Source organism: Falco cherrug, chromosome 4 (assembly GCF_023634085.1).
Source record: "Falco cherrug isolate bFalChe1 chromosome 4, bFalChe1.pri, whole genome shotgun sequence".
NCBI lineage: Eukaryota > Metazoa > Chordata > Aves > Falconiformes > Falconidae > Falco > Falco cherrug.
The window spans coordinates 33295329-33319951 of NC_073700.1; the positions used below are offsets into that span (position 1 = coordinate 33295329).

At 38.7% G+C, this 24623-nt stretch overlaps 1 protein-coding gene and 1 long non-coding RNA gene across 2 annotated transcripts; one reads left to right on the forward strand and one right to left on the reverse strand.

Annotated features, from left to right (window-relative positions):
- The first annotated feature begins 108 nt into the window (after positions 1-108).
- On the forward strand, positions 109-18106 carry LOC114016749 (uncharacterized). The gene is made up of 3 exons (XR_003561401.1): positions 109-508; positions 3140-7393; positions 17758-18106. It is a non-coding gene; the product is annotated as an uncharacterized LOC114016749 (long non-coding RNA).
- Positions 14921-20163, reverse strand: LOC114016750 (small integral membrane protein 10-like protein 2A). Its single transcript, XM_055706754.1, has 2 exons — positions 19792-20163; positions 14921-18356 (listed from the first exon to the last, which is right to left on the reverse strand). Exons 1-2 carry the CDS (start codon positions 19975-19977, stop codon positions 18336-18338), a joined length of 207 nt encoding a protein of 68 aa, XP_055562729.1. The 5' UTR covers positions 19978-20163; the 3' UTR covers positions 14921-18335.
- Between the last annotated feature and the right edge of the window lie 4460 nt (positions 20164-24623).

A 24623-nucleotide genomic window follows, 5' to 3' on the forward strand; every position in this document is an offset into this window, starting at 1 on the left:
TTTTCTGGATTGCTCTTTATTGGAAGTTAATGGAAATTCTGAAAAAAACATCTTCATTATTCCTCTTCAGTTTTAGAAAGAAATAAGCTTAATCTTACTTTGGTAAGTTCCCTCTTTCAGTAATGTAAATGTTTAAGTGATGTAACCATTTTATGATGATAGATTTTGTAAATTTTTATTTCTAATCAAAAGCATGAACTATGATGGTGTTCATTACGTGAACAGTAATTGGAAAATAGATAGTAACATTGTATTCAAAGGCAAGAAATAAAATTCTGAATTTTTCTCAAAGCGGAAAGAGGTAAACTGCCGTTGTGCCATCAGACTAGCTAGACCTCGGTATCAGATACAGAGATGGAATAATGCACCTTACTGTCGGAAAGAAGAAAGAATCTTTGAAATCTTATAAGGAGGTAGTCATCCAGCATGCAGGTGTTCCCATTTTATTTGTTCAGTCAAGACATCATTAATTTCCCAGTCTGGCGTATTGTGACTTCTGTTAGATTTGGTAAGAAGGATTTTATAGTTACCCTTAAGGAGTGCTGTTAATCTTAAATGCACTAACATCTGTATAGTCTTAAGAATACATTCTTAAATAATGTAGATATGTCTTAAAGAATATAGCTATATCTCAAAGAATATAGATACATCTTAAAGAATACAGATGTTGTACAACATTTTGTAACTAGAACTATTTGGTTATTTTACTGTTTCCTCACATAGATGCTCACATTTTTAGAAAAATGGTGCAAGTGTTACATTTCCTAAGACAGTATCTTGTTGATAGAATCAGTCACCAATACTCAAGCCATTGTATTAAAGAATGCTTTTGTTTCAAATCTGGATGATCAAACAATTTTTATTTTTTAAGAAGCATTGCCTAATAGTTTCCAGGCAGGAAAGTCTTAGTCCATCGTGATGTGGTTTTTTTCTACCCCCTCCCTTTTTTTTTTTATTTATCAGTACTTGAATAAGCTGGTATTCTTAAACCCCTAAGGCAAACTCCTTGACTTCCTCTGTCTGGCAGACGGGTTTTAGCCATGTATTGTTTCTTATGCTGTCACACATATCATATTTGTCTCAGCTGGAAAAACACATTTACAGAAAATCCTGTTTGCTGGTTGTCTTAATGGTTTCAAAAGTGCTTGCATCTTTCATTTAATAAAAAAAAAATACATGCAAGTATTTTATATTGCTTTGGGGAACATAAAAGCTGAAGCTTAGCAAGTCAAACATCTTTTATGAATGGTGCTTTTTTGTATGGGTAGGAAGCTTGTTCCCTTAAAAATAGTAAAAACCCTCAAAATTAAAAGAGGCTTTTAAGAATTTTGCATGGTTTTTTTCTCCAGGTGAACTTTTAAATCATATCCTGAACTTTATTTGCAGCTTATTTTTTTTTATTCCAGTTCTTGACATGTGTTGAGGTTGTGGAGTTTTTTTTAAGACTTCCAAATGAGCTTAATCAAATTAGCATCAAATATTACTGGTTTTGGAGGTCACTGCTTGTTTCCATTGTGTAATACTGATAGGGGCAGTGGCGAGTCATTGAGTAAAGAACACCAGAATGTCCCAGTGAGGAAAACCAAATGCATTAAAGATTGTGGAGGTCCACCAGCTTTGTACTGCTTATGATCTGAAATATGCTTTGCATTAGAACTTGTTCTACCTGTATCAATTATGCATAGTACTAGACACAAACAGGATGCTTTATAGCATGAAAGCTGTGCCTAAAATAACAGAAAAAGAGGACTTGCATTCAAAGGACATGGGCTGAGGCAGATTGTGAGTGGAATTTTGCATGAAGTTGGAGAGGGTTCTTCTATCTCAGGAAAGTGAAAGAACTTGATGTAAAGTAATTCTCAAAGGAGAGTGCACTGATTAAGACCAGACTCTGTTCCCGCCCTGAGAAGTAGCCACAGTCTGTGAATTCACCTTTGCTGGCTAACTCCAGCCTGAGATGGTTAAATGTGTTATCACATAGGACTCTCCAGTCTCAGCAAGGCCTGGGAATTTGAAATTCCTAATTCATCCTACACTGGGAGCTGTAGCTGGGCTGCAGACCGTACAAGAGTCCTGCTTTAGCATGTAGCAGCAGTCGAAGGATTTATTGTAGTAGTGCTGATAACAGGGGAGGCCCCCACACTTCCTTCCTCCTCCTCACCCAGTGAAGCCTTAACTCCACAGTGTAACAGTGCTGGCATCCCATGGTCCATACGGCAGCCAAGTGACAAGCTGGACTCACTCATGACATACAGTGTTAGAAGGGTTAGACCAGGTGCTCATGTCGATTCACCAGTGCGCGTCTGAAATGCAATTGCATATCTCCACGTGAGCTGGCTCAAATCTTGCTGCTGGCTAGTCAGCAGTGCACAAACCTGGGTTTAATAAATATGGAACCATAAATTTAGACAGGAGCAGGAACTGGCAAGTAATGATTGTGACTTTTAGTGCCCTCTCAGCTGTTCATGCAACTGTTTGTGAAGCCATGCTGTAAGTGAGATCAGTCAATCTAGATTTTTAAAATTCTGTCTATAATAATGTTAGACCAGAATTATTCCATTTATTAAGTTCACACTCTGGTCCCACAAACAGTCGTGTTGGCACAATTGCAGCATTGGTAGACTGTGACACACAGATGGTGTGGAAAGAGGGAAGGCAGGCTGCTGGATAGTTACTTTGTCAGTGGGGACAATATCCCTGTCTAATTCCAACCTTACTCTGAAGCACAGACTCTCCATCAGTTTCACTTTCTTACCCCTCATGCTCAAGCCCTTCACAAACTGTGCCTATAGTCAGAGTTTTGTGCCTGTTAATGTCTGATCTGTGCATTATTAGATCATCTAATGGTAATAAATTGATCAAGATCAAAGATGAGCATGTAATTGCATTCCTATCAAGATTAGCCAGCCATGATGTACAGTGTTTAGACCAAGCTTTATACTGGGCTTTATACAGGCAGCAGAAGACAGATGATACCAACTCTTAACATAAAGTCATTGGGAGTAAACAGCTCTCCATTCCTTGTTTCATGAGGGTTTTGTTTTTTAAATAACTTTGTACTGGTGGGTTGAACTTGTACAGAGAATTTTATGCCATGTCACCATCCAAAAACTACATTTGTTGTGTCATGAAATTGCAGTTGTATACTGGTGAGGGTATGCCTTCAGCTTCTCATGTGGGTTGTTTCTGGTTACATAGCTCCTGTTGAGTACAGTTGAAAAGGGGAGGTGACTCTTCATTAAAAGGTGACATATATTTTAAATTCTTGCTGTCTCTAACCAAGAAAGGTCCCTGTTTTTGAGAAAGAAAAAGGTCCCTTAAATAATTTCCCTGTCACGGCTATACGTACTGGTTTTATTCCTTTCATATCCTCATGGATGTAGGGATAATCCCATATGCTTCTATACGAAAACAAAAAGGATTTGGTATTTTCTTACCATAATCGAAGTGTACTTTCAATTTAAAAAGCAGATCTTCACCTTAATTGTCTTTCTCCTGCTGTATTTCTCTTTATAGTCTTAAAGAAAGAAAAACTGTCTCTTAAGTACAAGAAGATGTTAAGCAAGGGAGACTCAAAGCTAAAACTTGGCAAGCACTAAAACAAAGAATTTTTCCAAGGAAATGGAAGAGACAGGTCAAATTAAATCCTTATGTAACTCCATTTACCTCAGTGCAGTTACATGAAGGATTAATTTGGTACCTAATACCTCTGAGGTCAGAAAAGGATTTCTGCGATCTCAATCATTGCAGTATAAAATAATCATTCTTAAGAAACAAATTTGTAGTTTGTCTGATAGAACTGCCCTTATTATTTTTAGACTATTAATATAATTGTAAAAGAACAATAAGTCTGCAGAACAACAACAAATTAATCTTCATAAAAAGATTAGTACATGATGATTTGCAGCTTACATCCTTAGTAACTTTTTTGTGGGAAAGAGGAATTCATGACAGACTGCTAAAATGGGCAGTGACATCAGGGACAGCTTCTCTTTCTTCTAAGTTCCAAAAGCTTTTCTCCAGTTTGCTGCATTGCAACTTTAACTTTTTCCCTCTGATCTCATTCTTCTCCCCTGACCAACCCTAATTCAGTTCTCCTTTCCCTCTAGTTTTTTTGGGTTCCACTGTGTGTGCAAGGATCTCTGTGGCTTCTCCTTACTGCTGAGTTTTCCAAATTTTTCTCCTCGGGCAGAAATATTCAACCTCTTGGGACAGATAAGGGAGAGATGTTTGGCCTCCACCATAATTTCTTTTTAATTTTAAATTTCAATATGCTTAAATTTGAGATGCCTTAAAATAATGCATTTTCACTGTGAGAACCCAGCCTCCATGTGTCAATCTGTAGTACTCAAATATAGCTGAATCCAGAGATTATTGCCATTTTAAGACCTTCTTATGAAACATTAACACCTGCCTCCCTACCTCACTCCAAAATTCAGGAAATACTTTTAATATCAGTATGTTAAATAAAATGTTTTAATCCTGTAATATAAGAGCATCCATATAGTATATTAGTGCGGTGAAATTGAAGTCAACAGTCTATGTCTTTTTGATCGTTACCAACATGCAACTATCAGTTTTAATACAGAGGAAAGGATCTGTGTATACATGCTTATAAAGATGTGAAAATACAAAGGCATTTATTGAAAATGGACAAAACCAGGAAGATGATAAAATAGCAGAAGGAAGTGGCCTCAGATATAAAAATTTTTTCTTGGTATAGCAGAATTTATCACTAAAAGCTAAGGTTGGCAAATTGCCATGCTTCAGATAAAACAAGCAATGTAATGTAAAAAAAAATATTTACTTAGTGTACAAAATACAATAGACACATTTGGAAAACTAATGTCCTACAAAGTAAATCAATTAGATAATTTTTGTTTCCTTTTTTTATGTGTGTCTTTAAAAGCTTCGTTATATTTTCAGTTTCCAGCAATCTCAGTTGTACAGATGCAAGCTCTCCTTTAAAGGTGTCTAGATCAGGTATGCCATTCAGCAGAATGTAGAAAATTTCCAAATATCCAAAATTAAATAAAGATGGTGAAGAAACATTTTGAAAGTGGAAGATTTGCTTTCAAATTAGCACCACTATTAAAGCATGTTTTATAGAAAAAATGATTCACATATTTAATATAGCTACTGCACAATTTTAATCCATAAAGCTACTCAAGTAAATGTGTACTGCTCAGCATTTTCACACTAGATAAAGAATTATTTTTTTTAACCTAGTATCTTCTCCATTTCCTTATATGTTTGTGGGGAAAAATCAAAAGCTTTAGGAAATAACAGTACATTTATACCTGAAAGACTTTCACATAAAAGTTTTTTAGATCTTCTGTTGACTGAGAACACTTCAAATGCATGAGAATCTCGGGTATTTAGTTCAGTTATTGTACCAGCTGAGAACAAGTGACTTCTTTTCTGCAAGGGTGTTTTCTCCTCTCTGGCCTGATAAGGCCTGCATTCTGGTATTCCAGCTATAAGAGAAGCCGTTTCACTAGAAGATGGAGAATAAGCACAGCTAAATTATCATGACTAACAAAATCATGACCTTGCTCTTTATTCCCACCTGTAAGGCTTTTCCAGAACTTAGCATGTATGGAGGGCTGCAAACCTGAAAAACGAGATGGCAGATAACTTCAATTAAAACAAACAGATAATTTTTTCAACATCTTCATCACATTTGCAAGATAAATAGACTGTTATCTGAGTCCTATTTATATTCTTAAATAATCTCTCTCTCTCTCACAGTGAAAACCTTTTTGAACTTTTGTTGACAAGAATCGTTAATCTCCCTCATAGATTAAATTATTCCATGAAGTATTTTTAGGCATTTCTTATATTTGAATCTTCGGTGCCCTGATTGCTTCTGCAGAATTTCCAGATTCATTCTTTATGAAGAACAGTAGCCTGGCAGTTCTTTTTCTAGCTGCTGCTTTTTCCTGAAATGGTCTGGACTTGCTGCATAACTTGTACAAAGCTTTCCTTTCTATAAATGTTGTATTTCATTCTGTTCTAGTAAAGCTGAGATATACAGATATGAGTTAAAAAAAGATAAATTATTCTTCAAATTCTTCAGCTAAAATAATGAAAAGCTCTCTTGAAACTATTAGAAAGGAGATAATATTGTTTCTATTAGTTTATGAAACTGCAAGTAATGACAGATAAATGCAGATAAGGCAGTCTTCTCAGAAATCTAAACTGCTAATCAATTAAAGATGTTCTTCCAGAATGCTGACCGTAGGCAATAGGAATGAGTAAGGCAGTATCTTTATCACACTGGGACTTTGGAAGATCCATATTAATTTTAGAATAATCCAACAGAAAAGAAAGGTATGCTTTTACCATGCTTCGTGTAGCTCTTGGGGATGCATTTCCATTCTTTGCTACTGGACATTTTATCATTTATGGAAAGTACTTAAGCAGAAATTTATCCTTGAGCTAAACAAGCAAAGATATTCATGCATGTCTATGTTTATATGTAAATATTTTTGTATGGTTATATACATGCAGTCAGAAAACTACAATTTCATATTTTATGTTAATGAAATGGTATTTTATCTCTAGATCACAGGGTCAGAGGTATGCTGGGAGTATGATGAGCAAGAGATTCTCTGAATGCTGCTACAAAGTTGGTGTGGATATACTGCATCGGTTTCAGTCCAGTTTTGAACAGAGGCATGTCCACTCATGTTCAATAATTGGTTGAATAATGGAAACTCCTTTTTTATGTCCTTACAGAGCCCATTAGCAGAAGTTTAGATGCAGACTCCACCTGAGTTTGGAGTCTGCCTCATTAAAATAATTTTTCCTCCCCTTCTGCTAACAATCAGCAATTGTTTAACACTTCTGTAGTACTTCTTTGATAAAGCCACCGGTAATAACAGCAAATTTAAAAAATGTCATGTAAAATCTCACTGAATTATTGAATTTAGTTCAATGTTAGTTGGGGTGTCTTCTGTTGTAAGTGGAAATTACAAGGAGACACTCTGTTACTACTATGCTGATGTGTGTGTCAGTCACAACGCCCTTTAGAATAACTGGGAGAAACTGACTATGGATTCTTCCTTACTGTAATAAGAAATTACTACAACATAACAATGTTTGTCAGATCAATTTGAAATAATTTGTTGTGATTTAAACTGTGAAAAGAAAAAGACCTCTGAAAATATTTTTTTATACCCATTTCTTGTAACAGCCTAATTTATTGTAAGGACTTTCTAATTAATGTAAATTGTGTGACTTCATTAACTCACCGTTTTAAGAAGATAGCCCAGTATATTTTCTTGATCATTAGTAGTAGATAAAAATACTAAACTTTATTTCTTTAACTGCAGCACCTACATCAAGCAGCTGAACTAAACAAAGTAATGAAAGAGCCAGCAGATCACAGGTGAGCAAAGTGTAGTGGAGAAACAAAAAAATTAACATTTAATACTTCAGGGGAAAAAAACCCAAAACAAAGTAATACTTACTTCACATAAGCTGTAATAACTTTGTTAACAATGACTTTGTGCAGTTCATATGAGAATATCCAAGATTAAAAAAGAAGTGACTAAAGCTATGTAAAAATTCTTAGCAAAATCTGTTATCAGTTTATAAAGTAGCAAATTATACCATTTTATAAACTGGAATTCCTAGGAGTTTTCTCTGTTTGAGAAGACCATCCAATATGCTCTAACTGTGGACATTGTGTATTTTATTTTTATAGCTCTCACTTGGTAAATGCTGACTCTTTGTTTCAAAATAATACACATATATTTTAAGATTGGTTTTCTATGAGGAGTACTGTATTTGGAAAGTATGCAATGAATTTCAGAGCATTTCAGGAACATGGTATTGTCTCCATTTGAATTGCTAGGATAATTGGCTGTTGACAATATATTGGCTGTACTGTCAACAGGCCTGGACATTTAACCTGTCCTAAACTTAAGGATATTCCCCTTAAACACACAAGTCCAGACCTTGTAGTTTCATTCAGATAGGGAGATCTTCATGCTTACAGAGCTCTGATTAAGTTGACCAGGCTGGACATCAGTACTGATCTTGTGTGATTGGATTACAGGATTGAAGCTGTGATTTGTCCTACTAAAACCACTTTAAGTTACTTAAACAGATGAATCCTACTATCAGATTTCTTTTCTTATTACACTTTCTGAAATGGAAAAAAAAACCCACACAAAAACCTTGCTTCCTTTCTCCACGTCTTTACGGGACTATTTCACCTTCTAGTTGTGCGTTACTGTAAGGTGTATACAGGCTGGAAGGACAACAGAAATAACTCTGGGGGAAAACAGTAAAATTGTCATTTTCCTTTTCCATAATATGAATGTAAAATATCCGTGCTTTTTCATTTCCTCTGAGCCCATTCTCAGTCCTTATTTAACCCCACCCCCTCCGTGGGATTTGAACTATTTGACAGAGTTCCTGTTACAAATGAAAATCAGATCCTATCTGTCTTGCCTGAAGTTGTGATTCACATCATCTCTTCCCATGTTTCCGGCAAAATGACCGGAAAATGTTCAAAGCACTTTTTTTTTCTTGGTTAGTCTTTTGTTTTTTCTCCTTGAATTTATTCCCTGCCTCTTAGGTTTTCTATGTTAGGTTGAGAAGAGTCAGCTTGTCGATGTCATTATCTATCACAGCCAGAGTACCTGCTAGGAGGCAGAAGTGCAGTTCCCTCCCAGGCAGATCAGCTGCTGAATTTAACAGGCACATGTGAGTAAAAAGATTTACCTGAGGTATTTTCACAAATAAAAGCATTATTTTATGGTAACTAAAGTAACAATTGCAATATAGAAAATTGAATCAAACATTTGAATAATGCTGTTTCAATAGGGGCCTTCAGGAAAAACACTTCCTATGTGAGGAAAGAGAAACTGCTAAATCATCCATTCAGGAACAGCTACAATGCCTTATGAATACTTTATGAAAATATATTAAAATTAACTGTAAATTGAGCACGTAGTGAAGAAGGTTGATGAACTGACCATAACAAAACATCCAGCAATGAAAATCTCTACAGACTTCTTGCTTGCTGGCACTGGCAAGTAAGTAGTTTAGCTACATAGAAAGAAATCAGAAGATACACTTATCAGCTGGAAAGGAATGATTGTAAACCAGAAAGAAAATGTGAGACAGAGCTCTGTAAATTATGTCTGACAGTGACAACACAGACCAGACAGCTTTTATTTTAACTAACAGATTGTTGGGAACACACACCATACAGCAAATCGAAGGACTTGAAACCTGCTGTAGTCTGTACAGATGTTCTCACTCAGAAAGCAGCTAGAGTGAACAGAAGATAAAAGAAGGCTGTCCAACTTTGCAAAAGGTTTGAATTTTTATTCTGTCTTGACGAGTAAGTCTAGTTTTTGTGGTAGGCTGATTTTCAGCCTGATAGAAAATTCAGCATCTACAAACCTGACCTAAAATGACACACACCACAAGGTGTACAGGCAAGCTCTTAGAAAGGTGCTATACAGTAACATAATTTTTTGTTGTTGGGTTTGGTTTTTTTTAATCTTAAATGCTTTTATATCAAAGGAGGGGAGCAAAGACCAGAAATTGGAAACTTAATTATTCTAACTCGGGAGCAGGTCATACGTGCTTGCAGGCAGTGCACAATACTTGGAATGCAAGGCTAAAATCTGACAGGCAATTTAGGAATCTCTGCTGTAGACTGTTTTTATTATATGAAGCAAGACAGGATTACTGAGCTCAGAAGGGTTATTTGTGAGTAACTTCCAGCTAAAGTGATTAAGGGCTCCAGCCTCTAGGCCCAAAAAAAGAGCATCAAAAACGTCCTGCTTGTCATTGGTGCTGGCTTTTTGTTCAACAAGCAAGAAGTGAGCATTTGACTTCTGTGTTCGTTTTGGTCCTCTGCCCTTGGGGATACTTTCAACAATACATAATACTTGAAAGAATTCCAAAATGTGTTTGGGTTTGGTTGTTGCTTTTTTTCCCCTCTCCTTTCTTTGAACTATGAGGTTAAAGATAACTAAAGAAGTATGTTGATATGTCTAGAAAATATTTGTTATAGTAGACATAGCACTTCTAAAGCTGAAAAGACTTAAAAGCACACTGCAGTTCTTGATAACAAGCCGCCTATCCAATATTTTCTTTTTTTAATGGAAGGTAAAGGACTCCATCCACTTTTTAAAAATCATCTCTTTAAGAAATGTGAGTATCTTCAGCAGAATCTGGTATTTGTATTTGGTTTGAGATTTTGGTGGGGTTTTTCCTTTCAATTTTAAGCTGCTATCATATCTGCCAGAATAGGGAAGAGCCAAGAAACATACTGAAGAGGTAAATATTGTGATGGGTCTAAATTGCTAAAAGGTTCTTCTGGCAATCTCTTACTTGCGTACAGGAAATCTGGGCTCCTGTACAGAGAAGCTGCTTTTGCAGAGTTCTGTACTTAGGAGATGAACAAAGACGGACTACCACAAAGTAGCATAGTAGGCCACCAACTGGAATCTGACTTCAAAACACTTCAAAGCTTAACAGGAAGAGATCTGGATATGCACGTGGTAGCATGTTTGTTCCTGAGTTTATTTGCAAAAGTTTTTGGAGTTCCTTGAAGTTCCCCATGTACTGCAGGTATCACGCCTATTTATATAAATATATATAAAACTACAGGTAAACCAGCTGAAAGTGATGACAACATGAGTAATTAAGGCCAGATCACATCAGCGAGGTAGCTGGAAGATCATGGGCAGCCAAAGAGGTTAGAAACTTACTTCATTGCGTACTGCAAATTCCAGAAGCAATGAGGAATCTACAGTGAAGCAGAGAGCGCACTGATAGCCCTTTCTTAACTGTGGATGTCTAACCATCTGCTAAAACTTCACAGATCTTTAGATGATTACAGTCACTTTTCTCTGCCTCCTCCTTCCTTTTTTATGTTTAAATGCATGCTTTAAATGAAAATACGCTTTCTGCATTCATGATTAAGAAAAACACTACACGTTAATTTTGTACTCAAGGTATCAGCCATTTTTTCAGGGTTGTCAATAACATTTCTTTTCAGAATAAATAGACCACATAACAACAACATACTTCATCAAAAAGTATCACTTGTGGCACCAAGGAACCCTGAAATCAAACAAAAACTAAGTTAATTATGTCTTTTGAGTCTAGAATCAAAAAGTCATTGATACCAACTTTGTGAAGAGAGAGCTGAAAAGTGAGTGGTTTCCTGTTAGTTTTTTTTTAATTACTCTGCATTAAGCAGGTGATACATGTTTATTCCACTCCTTTAATGTGAATATTTTAATCAGCAAAAAGGTGTGACATATCTGTTAATACCAAGGTGATTTTAACCCTGAAAAGAAACATCCAGCAATGTTATCCTGACTTTGCAAGAGAGTTGCTATGGCCATTCTACATATTTAGCATAGTTTCAGTTAGAAGGGGAAAGCAAACCATGTTGCAAGATTAGAGCTAGTTATTTAGGAAATACCTTGGGACTAGATTGAACATAACTGGCTGTTATGGTGTGTCACAAAAAGAAAAGCTTGCAAAGGATGCCAATGAATGAATATTGGTGGCTTAATGTGATTAAGCTAGCCTAGACCTCAGATACCAAGTTTCCAAGGCCAAATATAAAGCATTTAGCTCTTCTCACACAGGTTTTAAATTTGTTTGGTGTTCAGTAAAACACATCTCTCAAATTGCATCTCTGAAAGAGCACTCGCTGTCTGACTGTGTTGTCAGAAACATGATCTCTTTAAGTACATCTGTACAATTTATACAGTGAAAAATTGGAATAAGCAGCACCAAAACTAGCTCTTTGGTTAAGCACAGACAGAAGATAATTTTTAGAAAGATTTTTATTTCTTTTTTTTTTTAAATAGCTTGATAAAACCCATCAATTGGTACTCAAGAGTTCAATTGTAAACAGTTACAATACATTACCACTGCGTATTGATTTTGTACATTAGCCTATTTGCAGTGAAAATCCGTAAGACAAGTCAAAGTCAGCGTATTTATGAACTGAAATGCACTGTACTAAGAAAAAACAATGCTGTAACTGAAAATATTTAAAAGACTGATGTTTAACTCCCTCCTGTGGTAAAGTGAGCAGCATCACAATCAACAGCTTCTGGAAGCTTAAATAGCACTCTATATTATTCAAAAAGTCTGTATTGACCTCATTAGGACAATGGGTTTCAAGTTTACTACGGAAACTCATCTCACAAATTAAAAAGTGTTACAATAAATTTCTAAAATTCGTACTAAGTTGTAAACATCTTTCTCTGGAACAAACAAAAATGGTTTGCACCAGCCTTCTCCATCTCCCACAATGCAATAATAATAAAAAAAAAAATCAGGGCCAAAGACCAAGGCCATAGACTACAGTTGTTCTGTGTGGATATTAGCACAGTTTACAGGATGCATTAAGTGTCAGCATTTAAAATTGGTGTTAGTCACCAGCAGGTAGCAGAACCCATTTTCAAGGAAGTTCATGGTACACTCGAAGTGATGGATCAGGCACTAAGCATTAAATATACCTACTTTTAAGAACAAAAGCTTAAATTACATCTAGGTACTTTTATATGTGATAACAGGTAAAATTGACTACAAACAGAAAATTAAAGAACAACAATACTTTTACAAGTTGGGGTTTTAACCATTTTGCTACAGGTTTATACAGATCTTCCACAAATAAGGAAGAAAAGAGATTTGCAAACATATATTGAGATCTTAAATATCTAAATAAACTGGCTCTTTTCAAAACAGATTTTCTTTCTGGAAGTCCCTCTGGCTGTTTTCTAAAATGTTGTCGCTTCTAAATTTATTTAATCATTAACAATGAAATAGGCATCTACTTGGCCTGAATCTTGTATCACCAATTCCAAAAAGACTACAATAACTGAGATTTTGGAATGCAATATAGGATTAATTTCAAAATACACACCAACAGGATTTACTTAGTGCAGGGTGGTAAAGGATATCATTATTCTAGCACTTCTGTATTACTCTTGCTGTCACACTGTCAGCAGATTGATAACCAAGTCCTTGTATTTAAGTATACGTGAGCTGATCATAAATATTAGTGTTTTCATAGGCAAGAATTTGTTTATTTGAAAATTCTACCAAATGCAGATCTTCCTTGAAGGTTAGAGGCTTTGAAGGCTGAAATATTGAAAGGGGATTCATCGCCAGTATTTTTAAAAATCCTAGAAAGTTCCCCCCCAGTTTTTGACTATGCATCACAGAAACAAATGTCAGAACACATTTCATTCTATGCACTCTTGGGGGGGGGGGAGTATTTCAAAATGTCAAAAGTACATCCATGTGAATTTTTCAAAGTTATACTAATAACTTAAAAACCTAAGGAGTATTGAAGCTGGGGTACCTGTAAGTTTTGACCTCAGTGTTTGATAAGCCCCGAATTCTAGCTGCTATTCTCAGCTGACAGAGGTACTACAAATTGGAATTAAATATTGGATTTTAATCAGAGCACCTGTTTTGAAGGGGAGAAGCAGAAATAATGTCACATTGACTACCTGTTGCTCTGTCAGATATACCGCTTGTCATACACCCTGATGGCAGACTATGGATGCTCACATCTCTACTTGGTTTTTGTCAATTTGTTATGCATAATTACAGGGGAGAGTTTCTGAAATGGAATATAGTATCAGCATATGCTCATGCTGAGAAATGATGGCAAAGAGAAGGAAAATACAGGTAAGACCAGGCCATAAAACCAAAAGGAACAACTCTACAATAAGATGGTATTATCAGGAGAGTATGTAAAAGCTTGCTTCTTCCAAAAATTAAGTGTGTATACCTATAAGGAGGGGCGATGGAGAAGAAAAGGAGAAAGAAAGCGAACTCTGGCAAAGTTTAAGAAAGTGCAGTCTTTACAGTTCTAAAAAACCAACACCAAAAAAACCCCAACAAACAAAAACACCAAATCCCAAACAAAACAAAACGATAAAATAACAAGAAAAACCCCAACAGTCCAACACTGAAAAAGCAAAAGGCTAAAAAAAGTCTACATGTAAAACTGTCTCATGGTGCATGATGATGCAAACACACAGTTTCCAAGATTGCACTAGCTAATATCACAGAGAAGTACAACACCATCTCTACTGCATTTTGCATTGTAATGTCAGAAAGTAAATACGCATTTGCAAAAGCATTCCAACATTATACTGTGATAAACCACTTTCTATCTACATGCAGAGGTCTGCACACATACATTTAAAAGTATATTTTCTTTTTCAAAGCAGTACACCATATAGTAAATTTCCACTCAAGTGTACATTTAAGGGAAACTACTAGGCAATTCTCTAAATATTGAATATTTTCTTACTTAATTCCTTTTCTAATAGCAGAAATAGAACTCTTCGCTATGTAGCACAGGAAGGGTCTGGATACGGATCAAGGAAATTTTAGAAAGCGTGAGTAGAACCCTGACATATTGCTTTGAGACACCTCTTTCCAACATCAACAGGAGGAGCAAAATGAGAGAGGAACTGGAAATACAAAGGCAACTCCTGGTTCAGTATAAAGGTCCCTTACTAAAAATGTTTTTCTTCCATGCTGTAATAATCATCCAAGACAGTCTCAGCCCTAACAGCACATTTGCTCAGAAAGGCTTTCCACACCTGATTTACTGAAGCCACGAAAATCCATACGAACTGGTTTTTAGCTGAGACACCTTCCATCTTCTGAGATGAGTTAATATCAAAGCATTTGTAGGAAGAGAACAGTAGCCTAAACCGCGTAGCATTTGATTTATACATAGTTTCAAAGGATTGCCCATCCTTCTGGTTCACTGTTCTCCCCCCAGACAGTAAAAGCCATTTGAGCATTGTCGCCACCAGTCAAACATTTCTATTAGTGCAAGAACAGCGCTTTCAATTTATGGCCTCCCCATGTTTAAAGTGCAGTATATTACATGAGATTTTAACATACCAAACTATCCTTTATTTGAATTTCAGAAGGAATGTTCAAGTTAGAAAGTTACCTTTTAGGTTTTAAGCAATAAAATCCAAGGCAAAGTACATTAAAATGGATTAAATCCACTCACTTAAGACATATTCTTTATATTTTATGTTCAATTTACATATAATATACAAAAAATCCATCATTTCGCTTAGCTGTATTTTATCTATTTAAAGTGATCCTGTAGTAAGTGATTAAAGGCCACTCAAGGCAAATTTTGCTTAAAACTGGACATACAGTGATACATAGCATGATTCAGCATTCCAAGATCCACTCCTGCACAGACTTGTCATCAATAGAGATAGCCCTTGGCACCCCACTGTACACACATTTAAATTCTAATTTACAGGTGGTTTCTTTCATGTTTTGTTATTGTTTCCTGTCCCACTCTTTCTTCCGCCCTTTAAAATCACCATGAAGACTAGGGGTGTTAAAAACTGGATTAATTCTTTTATGCCTTTAGCTACTCCTCTTGCCTATTAACCTGACAATATCGCCTACAAGTTTTTGTTGTATGTAACTGTAGTTCCCTAAATATGTGGTTACCAAATGATTTGCCAAGCAGAGAATCTTCCAGGTCAAACCATTTAGCTGAACAAAGTCTCAAGTAACAACTACAGATACAGCTGTGCCAATCTGTAAAGTTCAGGCATTCAGTTGTGGATGCAGGGTTGTGTTCATGTGCAACTTTAAAAAAGCAGCTCACCATACAGGAAAAGTATATTTCTTTACCTGTACAGCTAGTTACAGAGATTAAGATGCAGTTGCACCATGTTTTCTTTAGCCATCAAGCCAGCTTAAATGGGCTGTAACCCCTCCCCAGCTTCATTCCTCTACCCTCAGCTCTGCCAAGTGTTTTTTTGGGTCAAGCTGTATGCAGACAACAGCCTAACACCGTAACTCAAATAAGCCACAGACTTTTGCAGAAGTGTCTTTGGGGTGTTTTGGGGTTTCAGATCTACATCACTTCAGCAATCTTGATCCACAAACACTTGTGTCAATACCACTGCAAGGCTGATAAACTGCAGCAGTGGAGATGGCAGTGAATAGTATGAATGGCTTAAGAGGAAACTGTTGTCAAAATAATTACTTACAACATGTAATCCATTATTATTTTGAGGTTTTTGATAATTTTGTGACAGGTAATCATCATCAAAATTCTAGAAGTTAAACAATTAATAAAAGTACACACCAGGGAAAAAGTTATTTTCTAAATTAAAGGAAATGGATTTTTATCTAACATCCAGAAGAAATAGCCAGCCAATGGGAACAAAAACATAACATACGATTTAACATAAAAAGCAGTATATCTTACTTCCAGCACTCAAATAAGATTAAGAGACTCCAACATTTCTCCCCATAAAACTGATAACCAGCATCTCATCTTCATAATCAAGGACTTCTCCATGCAAATGTGCTAACACCCAACTAAACATCATGTTAGAAACTCTACTGGCTTTCCAGGTGAATTCAGTTCAAACTGAATGCAACATCACTTACTCGCTTTCCAAAATGAACCAAGCTAGCTAGCAAAAAGGATACTTGGTGCATGAATCACTGGCATGACTTCACTCTGCATTAAGTCCTAAATTTTAACTCAGAGTGAAAGGTGAGCTGAAAACACATCCTAACTTACCATATAAATACCTTCCTCTTTAGGTAAACCCCTAGAGCACATAAGCCCACCAGCTCCCATGTTGAGAATTTTGGACACCAAGTTCAAATTTTGACCTACTGCACAATGAGCTTCTCCATCTAAGTGCCGACATGAGCTTATTCCTGCAAATTCTTATTCACAGGCTTTATCGATTCCAACATTCTTGCTCCATTCTTTGCCAAACCCTGTTGTCAGAAGTCTGTCCCAAAGCCAAAGTCAACAGGCCCAGAAATTATTACTGTGCTTCAGTGATAACAGTAACTTTTTCAAGGGAAGAAAACATTCTTTTAGAAAATTGTTTATAGTGTCTGTTGTACCTCAATAAAGCTCATGAGATAACCTTTAAATTAGAGCAGTACCATCCCTGAAAAGAAACACTGCTGAACAGCCTTCCAGTTCGAAGTGTTTTAAGGTCTGATACATTAGTTACTGTTGGATTCAGAGCAGGAGTTCAGTTCTCTAAGAAACAGTTTAATTGGAAATGGTTGTAAATAGTAGCCAAACTACTCCACTAATACAAACCCTAGAGAAAACAAAGGATCTGTGCTGAACTATCACATTGGGTTCTAGTCTAGTGTTAATGGCAGACCTGCAGAAGTCCCAGAGTTTTGAGATTACACAGTTCTCTCCACCCAGATGCAGATATTCTTTACAAAAAAAGTCCCTATTCTTCCAACAGCCAGTTTTACTAGCAATTACACAAGTATAATTTTTACTTTAGTTGTCTACTTCTCACTAAAACCTGAACTGCAACCTTGTCTCCATTATTTAACTTTCTATTAATGTTAAAAATAGTAATTATTATAATCTTAGTACTTTTTTACCTTCACTACTGCATACCAGAGATCTGCTAGTGCAAAAGCTAGCACAGAAATTACTATCTGTATGATGTAAAAATGATTAGTCACATATTGTATATTTGAAAGCATTTGCTTGTATCCAAATGTTTGCTCTGAAGATACAAGGTTTAAGTAACAAAGAAAAAACCATGGTTTCTGGTTGTTTAAGAGTCCCATAGAGTATTCATTCCGTGAGGCAACTGGAATAGAGTCGAGATCAGGAAGTCCACCAAACTCCAACTCTTTAAGAAATGCAAGCTGCAATTCATTCTCTTCACTACTGCTCATTTCTAATTCCAGAAACTGCAGTGTTATATTATACTGCAAGCTTCCCAGCCAGAAGTGTGCAAAACATACAGAGTTGTCTCCTGGACAGCATGGGCTAAAGTCTCCAGCAGAACTACAAGCTTTCTCCAGCCAGCCCATTACTGAAATACTATTGATGCAGTGAGAAACCCCATTAAGACTGTCTTTCCCAGGAGAAAAATGCAGATGAAATGAATCCTTCCAATGAGCAGCTGCACTCGAGTTCCCCCCTGCTGATTCACTCAAACTCAGAGGCATTTCCTTGCCAACAGAAGGCAGAGGTATAGTAGTAAAGAGAGAACAATTCCTGGTGTTAAAATAAAATAATTCTTGTAAACTGCTACTATGATTTTGAGAATTGTTCAACATGGAATGCATGTGTGTCAGGTGAGCTGCTGCCTTGTGATGATTTGGGCCACTGTCATGTACTTGTTTCTGCTTTAAATCTTCTTTCTTCATACTCCTAGAGACAATGAGCATAGCTTTGCTGTTTCACGACAGGCTGAGTTTGAAGAAGAGTGCAATGGACTCTAATTGCAGCATACAGTGCAAGCAGCACACCAAGTCACAAGTCAGTGGATCTCAATGTGGACCTAAAGAGAAAGAATGCAGAAAGTTACTACACTGATATTTGAGTTTCTTGGTGCCCAGTATATACAGAAAAAAAATAACATAAAGAAAAAGAATAACCCAACTGCAGAAAGTACCAGTAATCCAAACAGACAAGTCTCCCTACAGGCTGCTTGAGCACATCCGAAGGGGTAGGAATACACCCAAATAGAAACTTTCTGCTGTAGTTTCAATTTAGTCTGCTACAAACTCTCTTTTGCTAACAGGCATCAAAGTGAGTCAGCAAACAGCAGCTAGGAGGATTTGCTGCGTAACAGTACCATTTCCCTTCACCAATAGAAATGCAGACTGCACCCGATTAGAGGCTTAACATTAAAGGGAGATATTTAAGTAATCTCCCTGTAAACTGAAGCCCATGCTGAAATCAGGCACACAACACTGGAAATCAGCAATGTACCACACACAGGTCCCCAAAGGGAACTGGTCAGACTGGCTGCACCAGCAGTTGGAGGGTATTGGCTATACTGCAGTCAAATGAGAAGCTGATGTTTTTACAAGAGAACTATTATGTAGCAACACAGATAACGAGCAAAGGCAAGGCGTTCCCAGCCACCAAGGTTACTCGGCTATGTGTACAACTTCTGGCTCAATTTCAAGCTTCAGAACTGTAGGACGAGTCCCAAAAATAAAACAGAGACACCACATTTTGACCTCTTCCTATTTCAACTTACCTTTCACAAGTCACAAACTGCAACCAGGCTTCTCTTTCAGCACTTGGCCACTAGCCAGATGCCCAAACTGCCATGGCAGCTATGTTTATGAGGAGAAAGAGTGTCAAATCTGTGGCCAGACCAGATGTTTGTTGTCGTGGCCCACAGCCTGCTGCTGCTGCCAGTTCAGTTAAAAGTACAGCTTTTGTTTCATCACAGCGCCTGTGAAACTTCACCCCTACCAAGGGTGAAAGTGCCTGCTGTCTTTAGGTCGGAGCTGTTTTAGGAGTTCCATGTTTTGTAGAAACGGGCTCATGATGGGAGAGATGCAAATTCAATTTGAACTGTCATTTTCATGCAATGACATTATTATTTAAAACTACCACTACGTTCTCCCTGCTACAATTATTGTTGACTTTAGAAAAAGACCCAACCAACCACCAAACCGATGAAGGGAATGGTTTTCTTCACTCCTCGCAGGGTGTCGAGAACGGACTATCAAAGCGCACGTACTGGCAGTTTATGGTCTGCCTTTAAGGCTGGGTGACAGCAGCCCGCTGGAGGTGGCAAAGCGGCAAGGGGGCTCCGACATGCCCCCGGGTGACACAAGGGAGCGCGGCCCCTCCAGCCCCGGGAGGGGACGCGTCACCGCTGCTCAGGGGACAGCGCCAGCCCAGCCCCCCCGCCCCGCACTAAGAGGCGGGACAAGGGCCCTGCCCCGACACCCCCCCAGCCCCGCGCCGCCCACCTGCAGTCGCACGTTCAGCATCATGGAGGCGACGATGTAGAGGTAGGGGAAGTTGATGCGGAGCTTCCAGGCCAGGTCGAAGAAGATGAGGAGGGTCCTGGTCAGCCCCTTGCAGAACACCCCGTAGGACCTGGCCGCGGCCGACTGGGAGAGCCTGGCAGCCAGGACGGACAGAACCGCCGCCATATAAACCCGCCCGCGGCCCCGCCGGGCCCCGCCGCCGCCCCCTCCCCGCGCCCGGCGGCGGCTGTCGCCAGCGGGGAGCTGCCCTCCGCCGGCCAGGCGCGGGCGGGGCCGCCACCCCTCGCCCTACGTCGGGGCGGCTCGCGCCGGGATGCCGCAGCGCACGAGCCCCGCCCGCCCCCGCCGCGCATGCACACAGGGGCGGCACCGGGGCCCGGCCACCTCCCCTCACGGCCCGGCCCGCCCCAGCGCCTCCCGTCACGGCCCGGTCGCCTCCCCTCACGGCCCGGCCCGCCCCAGGGCCCTCCCCTCGCGGCCCGGCCCGCCCCAGCGCCCCCCGTCACGGCCCGGTCGCCTCCCCTCGCGGCCCGGCCCGCCCCAGGGCCTTCGCCTCACGGCCCAGCCACCTCCGCAGGCGCGAAGTCATTCCGGGAGCGCCGGAGAGCCGCTGGGATCCTGAAATCCGCTTCTCGCTGCGCTGGCAGCCGGGGAGGAGGCGCCCGCGGGCCGAGGCCAGGGCCGCGCTCCTCCGCCTCAGTGATATTCCCAGTGGGCCCGTCGATACTGGTACCGAGCTCCGCGTTTGAGCGGGGAGGCCGCAATGTTGTTTCCGCAGCTAGGTGGTAACTCTGCAAGCCCCCTGCCTCCACAAGGAGTCACTCCCTATGCTTTTCAAGCAATACTGAAGTGACTTCGAATTTACAACGCAGTGTTCAAGTACAGGTGATACCTAACATTTCTTAAACGTTTTGCAAATGTTTCCGGGGATGCTCTGAGGTAAATTATCATGACACTTGCCTTGCAGGTAGGGGAAAATGCCCCAAAAGATGAATAGATGACCACTAGCATATATGAAGACGGCCCCATCTTTCTCCCCCTAATGGTTTCCATTCAATCGGCTTTTAATAACTCTAAAATGAAACAGAAAAATCAATATTTTGATCTAAACTCCTTGTAAAATGCTGTTTTCTTGCCAGAAAATCAAGCTGGTGCACAGAGAAGGAATAATTCCAGAGCAAAAGTGGGCGCCTTCCTGGGTTTATCTGCAATCCCTCTGTCTGTAACCCATTAGTTGCATAATGGAGCAGAAACCCCCTGTGGGTGTCTGGAAATTGTAAATAGCCCAATTAAGGAAACTGCAGGCACTAGCTTGTGCTCTCGAGAATGTGACTATTTTAAGGATACAGGGTGTTTTGTGAGCTTGTGAGTGTTGGGGGTGAGGAGGTGCTACAGGCTCTTCTAGCCCCAGAAGGGGCAGAACAGCGTTTTAAATGGCAGAACCTGTGAGTGGAGCTGTCCTTAACGCAGTTTTTAACCCCATCCAGCCTCTGAAAAGATTTGAAGGGATCCATTTGGATGTCAGGCCCTTAGATAGCTCCTTCTTAGTGCGAAAATCCCTGATCCACTTCCTTCAGACGCAGTTCTCCAACTTTGGACAGCTGCAGGTCATTAAGTAGATCTGACTGAATTTCAGGCTGTGGAGTTAAATGTCTCAGAGTTACAATTATCTTATTGACTTTTACAAAGCAAAACACCACTTTTTCCCATTAAAAAGATCTCAAGGAAAATGTATCTTAAAACCTGCTTTCTCAGGAATTTGTCCACCTTCCACAGGGCATCCTACCAGGTTCAGAGCTCTTCAGATCCCTCTTTAGCCACAGACTTCTGTTAGTTCTTTAATCAACGATCCTTTCTGTCACCAGGATTGATGTATGATTTTGTATCTTCTGTGTGCCTGGTTGTCTTGAGCCTAACTGTACTATTCCAAAGAGCAAACATTTCAAAGGACCTTATCTGCACTGTTTTTGTTGTGGATAACTTGAAATAATACCCTCATTTTCCCCATAAGTTCATTCAAAAAATATCCCTCAAGTTGTTATTACAGCAAGTTATTAAAAAAAAAAAAAACCAAAAACAAACACAGAAACTGGAAGTTATGTGTATTATCCCTAAAGTTCATGCAACAGCTTCCGATTCCATAGTGGTTTAACCTCTGTCACAGTTTTCTAAAGACAGGTATAGTGCTTCTGCAAGCAGGAAAATAACATACACAGCAGTAGTTTTACCACTGTGTGGGGTGTCAGTGGTGTCCCCAGTCTCCCTTCTGTGTCAGCTTAGCAGGTCCAGTTTGTGAAGACAGTGATGTATCTTTTTTCCTCCTCATCTGAAGTTTTTAATAATCCTGTTGGTAGTGGAGGCACAGGACTGAGACGTCACTGGAATTCCAAGGTAATTTGAATTCCCGATCGTCTCCATTCCCTTCTCTATTATGCATACTAAGACCGTCTTCTCAACAGCTATGCACAAATGTGATTTAGCTGCCACAGGACATTTAGCTGCTTTTTTAAATTGGAATGTGATGTGATACATAAAGGTTAAATCAGGAAACTGATTAGATTTTATATTTATCAGTAGATATCTGCCAGATTCTTATTAGTTCTGGCTCATGTTGCACATCAAAATAGATATGACATGGTATCAATTTTAAAATCTTGATTAACCATAAATTACTCTTTACACTAAAATAGGCAATGTAATTAATAAATTAGGTCATAATAACAAGTTAGCATTGGTATTGATTTGGATCTATTTAATTAAATAGTGAGATTGATAAAACACTCTTTAGCTTTCCAACAAAGAAAGTAGCAGATAATGCAGTTGAATACCAATTGAAGAGATTCACCAGATTTTGTCACATCAAGATTTGGAAATTAGCTAATTATTTTGACAGTGAAACTAAACCTCAAATCCATCCCACACTTCCTCCTTTGATTTCAGCTCTGTCATGGTGGTAAAATCATTTTCAATTGAGCTATAACACTGATTAATGTGCAGAAGTTCAAAACTATTGACATGCAATCCATGGCTGATGGCTGCAGAGATCTTTTTCCATCACTTTAATGCTATCATCCCATTTTTGCTTTCTAACCCTGACTCGTCTTTCTCTGTTGCATCAGGCAAGCACATCCTTATCTTTTCAAGTCTTTTCATGTTTTATTTCATTTTACCTGAAATTTCTTCTCAGATATTGAAATATTCCTCTATTCAAAGAAAAAATGTTGCTAGTCAACATTACTGACTTGTTACATTTTCAAAATGTTCTTGTAAGTATTCTCAACGTATATCCATTATATTTAAAAGTAATTCCTCATAGGTTGTGCAAAGATTCCTCTGTTCTCCTTCAGGGATCTTAAGTTACCGTATTTCCACAAGAATGGAAAATGAGGCCCTTGACGTGCCTACCACATGGACCAACATGATCTCATTGCATTCCCCTGTTTAACTGTGCCTGTCTGCCCTCTGCTTGGGATAGACCGCTTTTGGGGAGGGAACTCTCTTTGCTCTGGAGCACAACACAGAGTAATCCTTACGCTTGTGATCAAGTCTCCAGGACTCTCTGTAAGAACAAATAACAACATAAACTACAAACACTCAGTATTTATATGGGACAGAGTTTAGCATTATATATGCTTGCAGTTCTTTCCTTCTGTTGCCTTTTTATATCCATTCCTATGTATGCAAAAATTGCATAAAATGATTGATAAAATGATTGCAAAAGACCGAGATCATAACAGAAACTTGAGAAGGAGGAAAAGTAAAAACATCCTAAACAATAAAACATTTTGTCCTCTTCAGCTCCTGTGATCTGTACTTTTTTGTTCAGTTAAAAACAACCCAGATGGTTCCTAACAAACCCCTTCTTGTGAGTGGGTTTTTTAGGACTGCAAGGAAACTTGTCATCAGCTGTGGCAGCCCATCTGCTGACGCCATGCTTTCCTTCCCCAGCAGTGATCTGCCTTGGCATTCTGGAATCCCAGGCGCCCCTCAGAGAGCTTGTTGACCCTGGTGGCAAAAGTATTCAGTTTACTCTTTTGGTTTGTGACAATGTCAAGCTTAGAGCCCCCTCTCTCTAAAATCTGTCAGAAAATTCAGTGTGCAACACACTGGATTCTCACAACACAGTGTTGGCAAGTTATAGATACATGGAAGGCTACCAATAGTAGGAACTCTTGCAGAAGCTGTTGTGTTATAACCCTGTTGCACACAGCTGGCACTGAGGAGCATTGGTACTCCAACACAGGCAATATTAAAAAGGCACAAGACCTCATTGGAACGGGTATTTGTCATCAGTTTAATAAAAGCAGGGTCTAACATTATATCAAAATACCTAGCTGCCAGAAGTAAGCAGAAATACCAGCCACCCAACTGCATCTCCTGGTAAAACAGAAAGGTCATTGACCTCGATTGTTTTGCAAACAGGACAGTTCTGTAATTTCTATATTTAGGAAATGGAGGATAAATCAAACGTTTTTGGGAAGTCTTCCTCTTCACAGAAATTGTTACATAGCAGCTTATCAGTATACAATAACTGAGAAAAAAAAACGTAAGTTTTTTCATACAATTTCTATATTCTACTTATGCTAAAATAAGCTAGTTTAAACTTATTTATTCCTCTTAAAAGTTCTTCAGAATTTCTACAAATGGTTCTAGTGAGGAATACGTTCCAGAATATATCATCCCTTTTTGACAGTTGTCTTATTTCTGTAATAAATGTGCATTTCTGTTCCGAATGCTGACTGTGCTATATGAGGAACCACTGATTTTAATTTCTGGCTTTGATCTAATGTGGTTTTGAAGCTGTCTGGTTA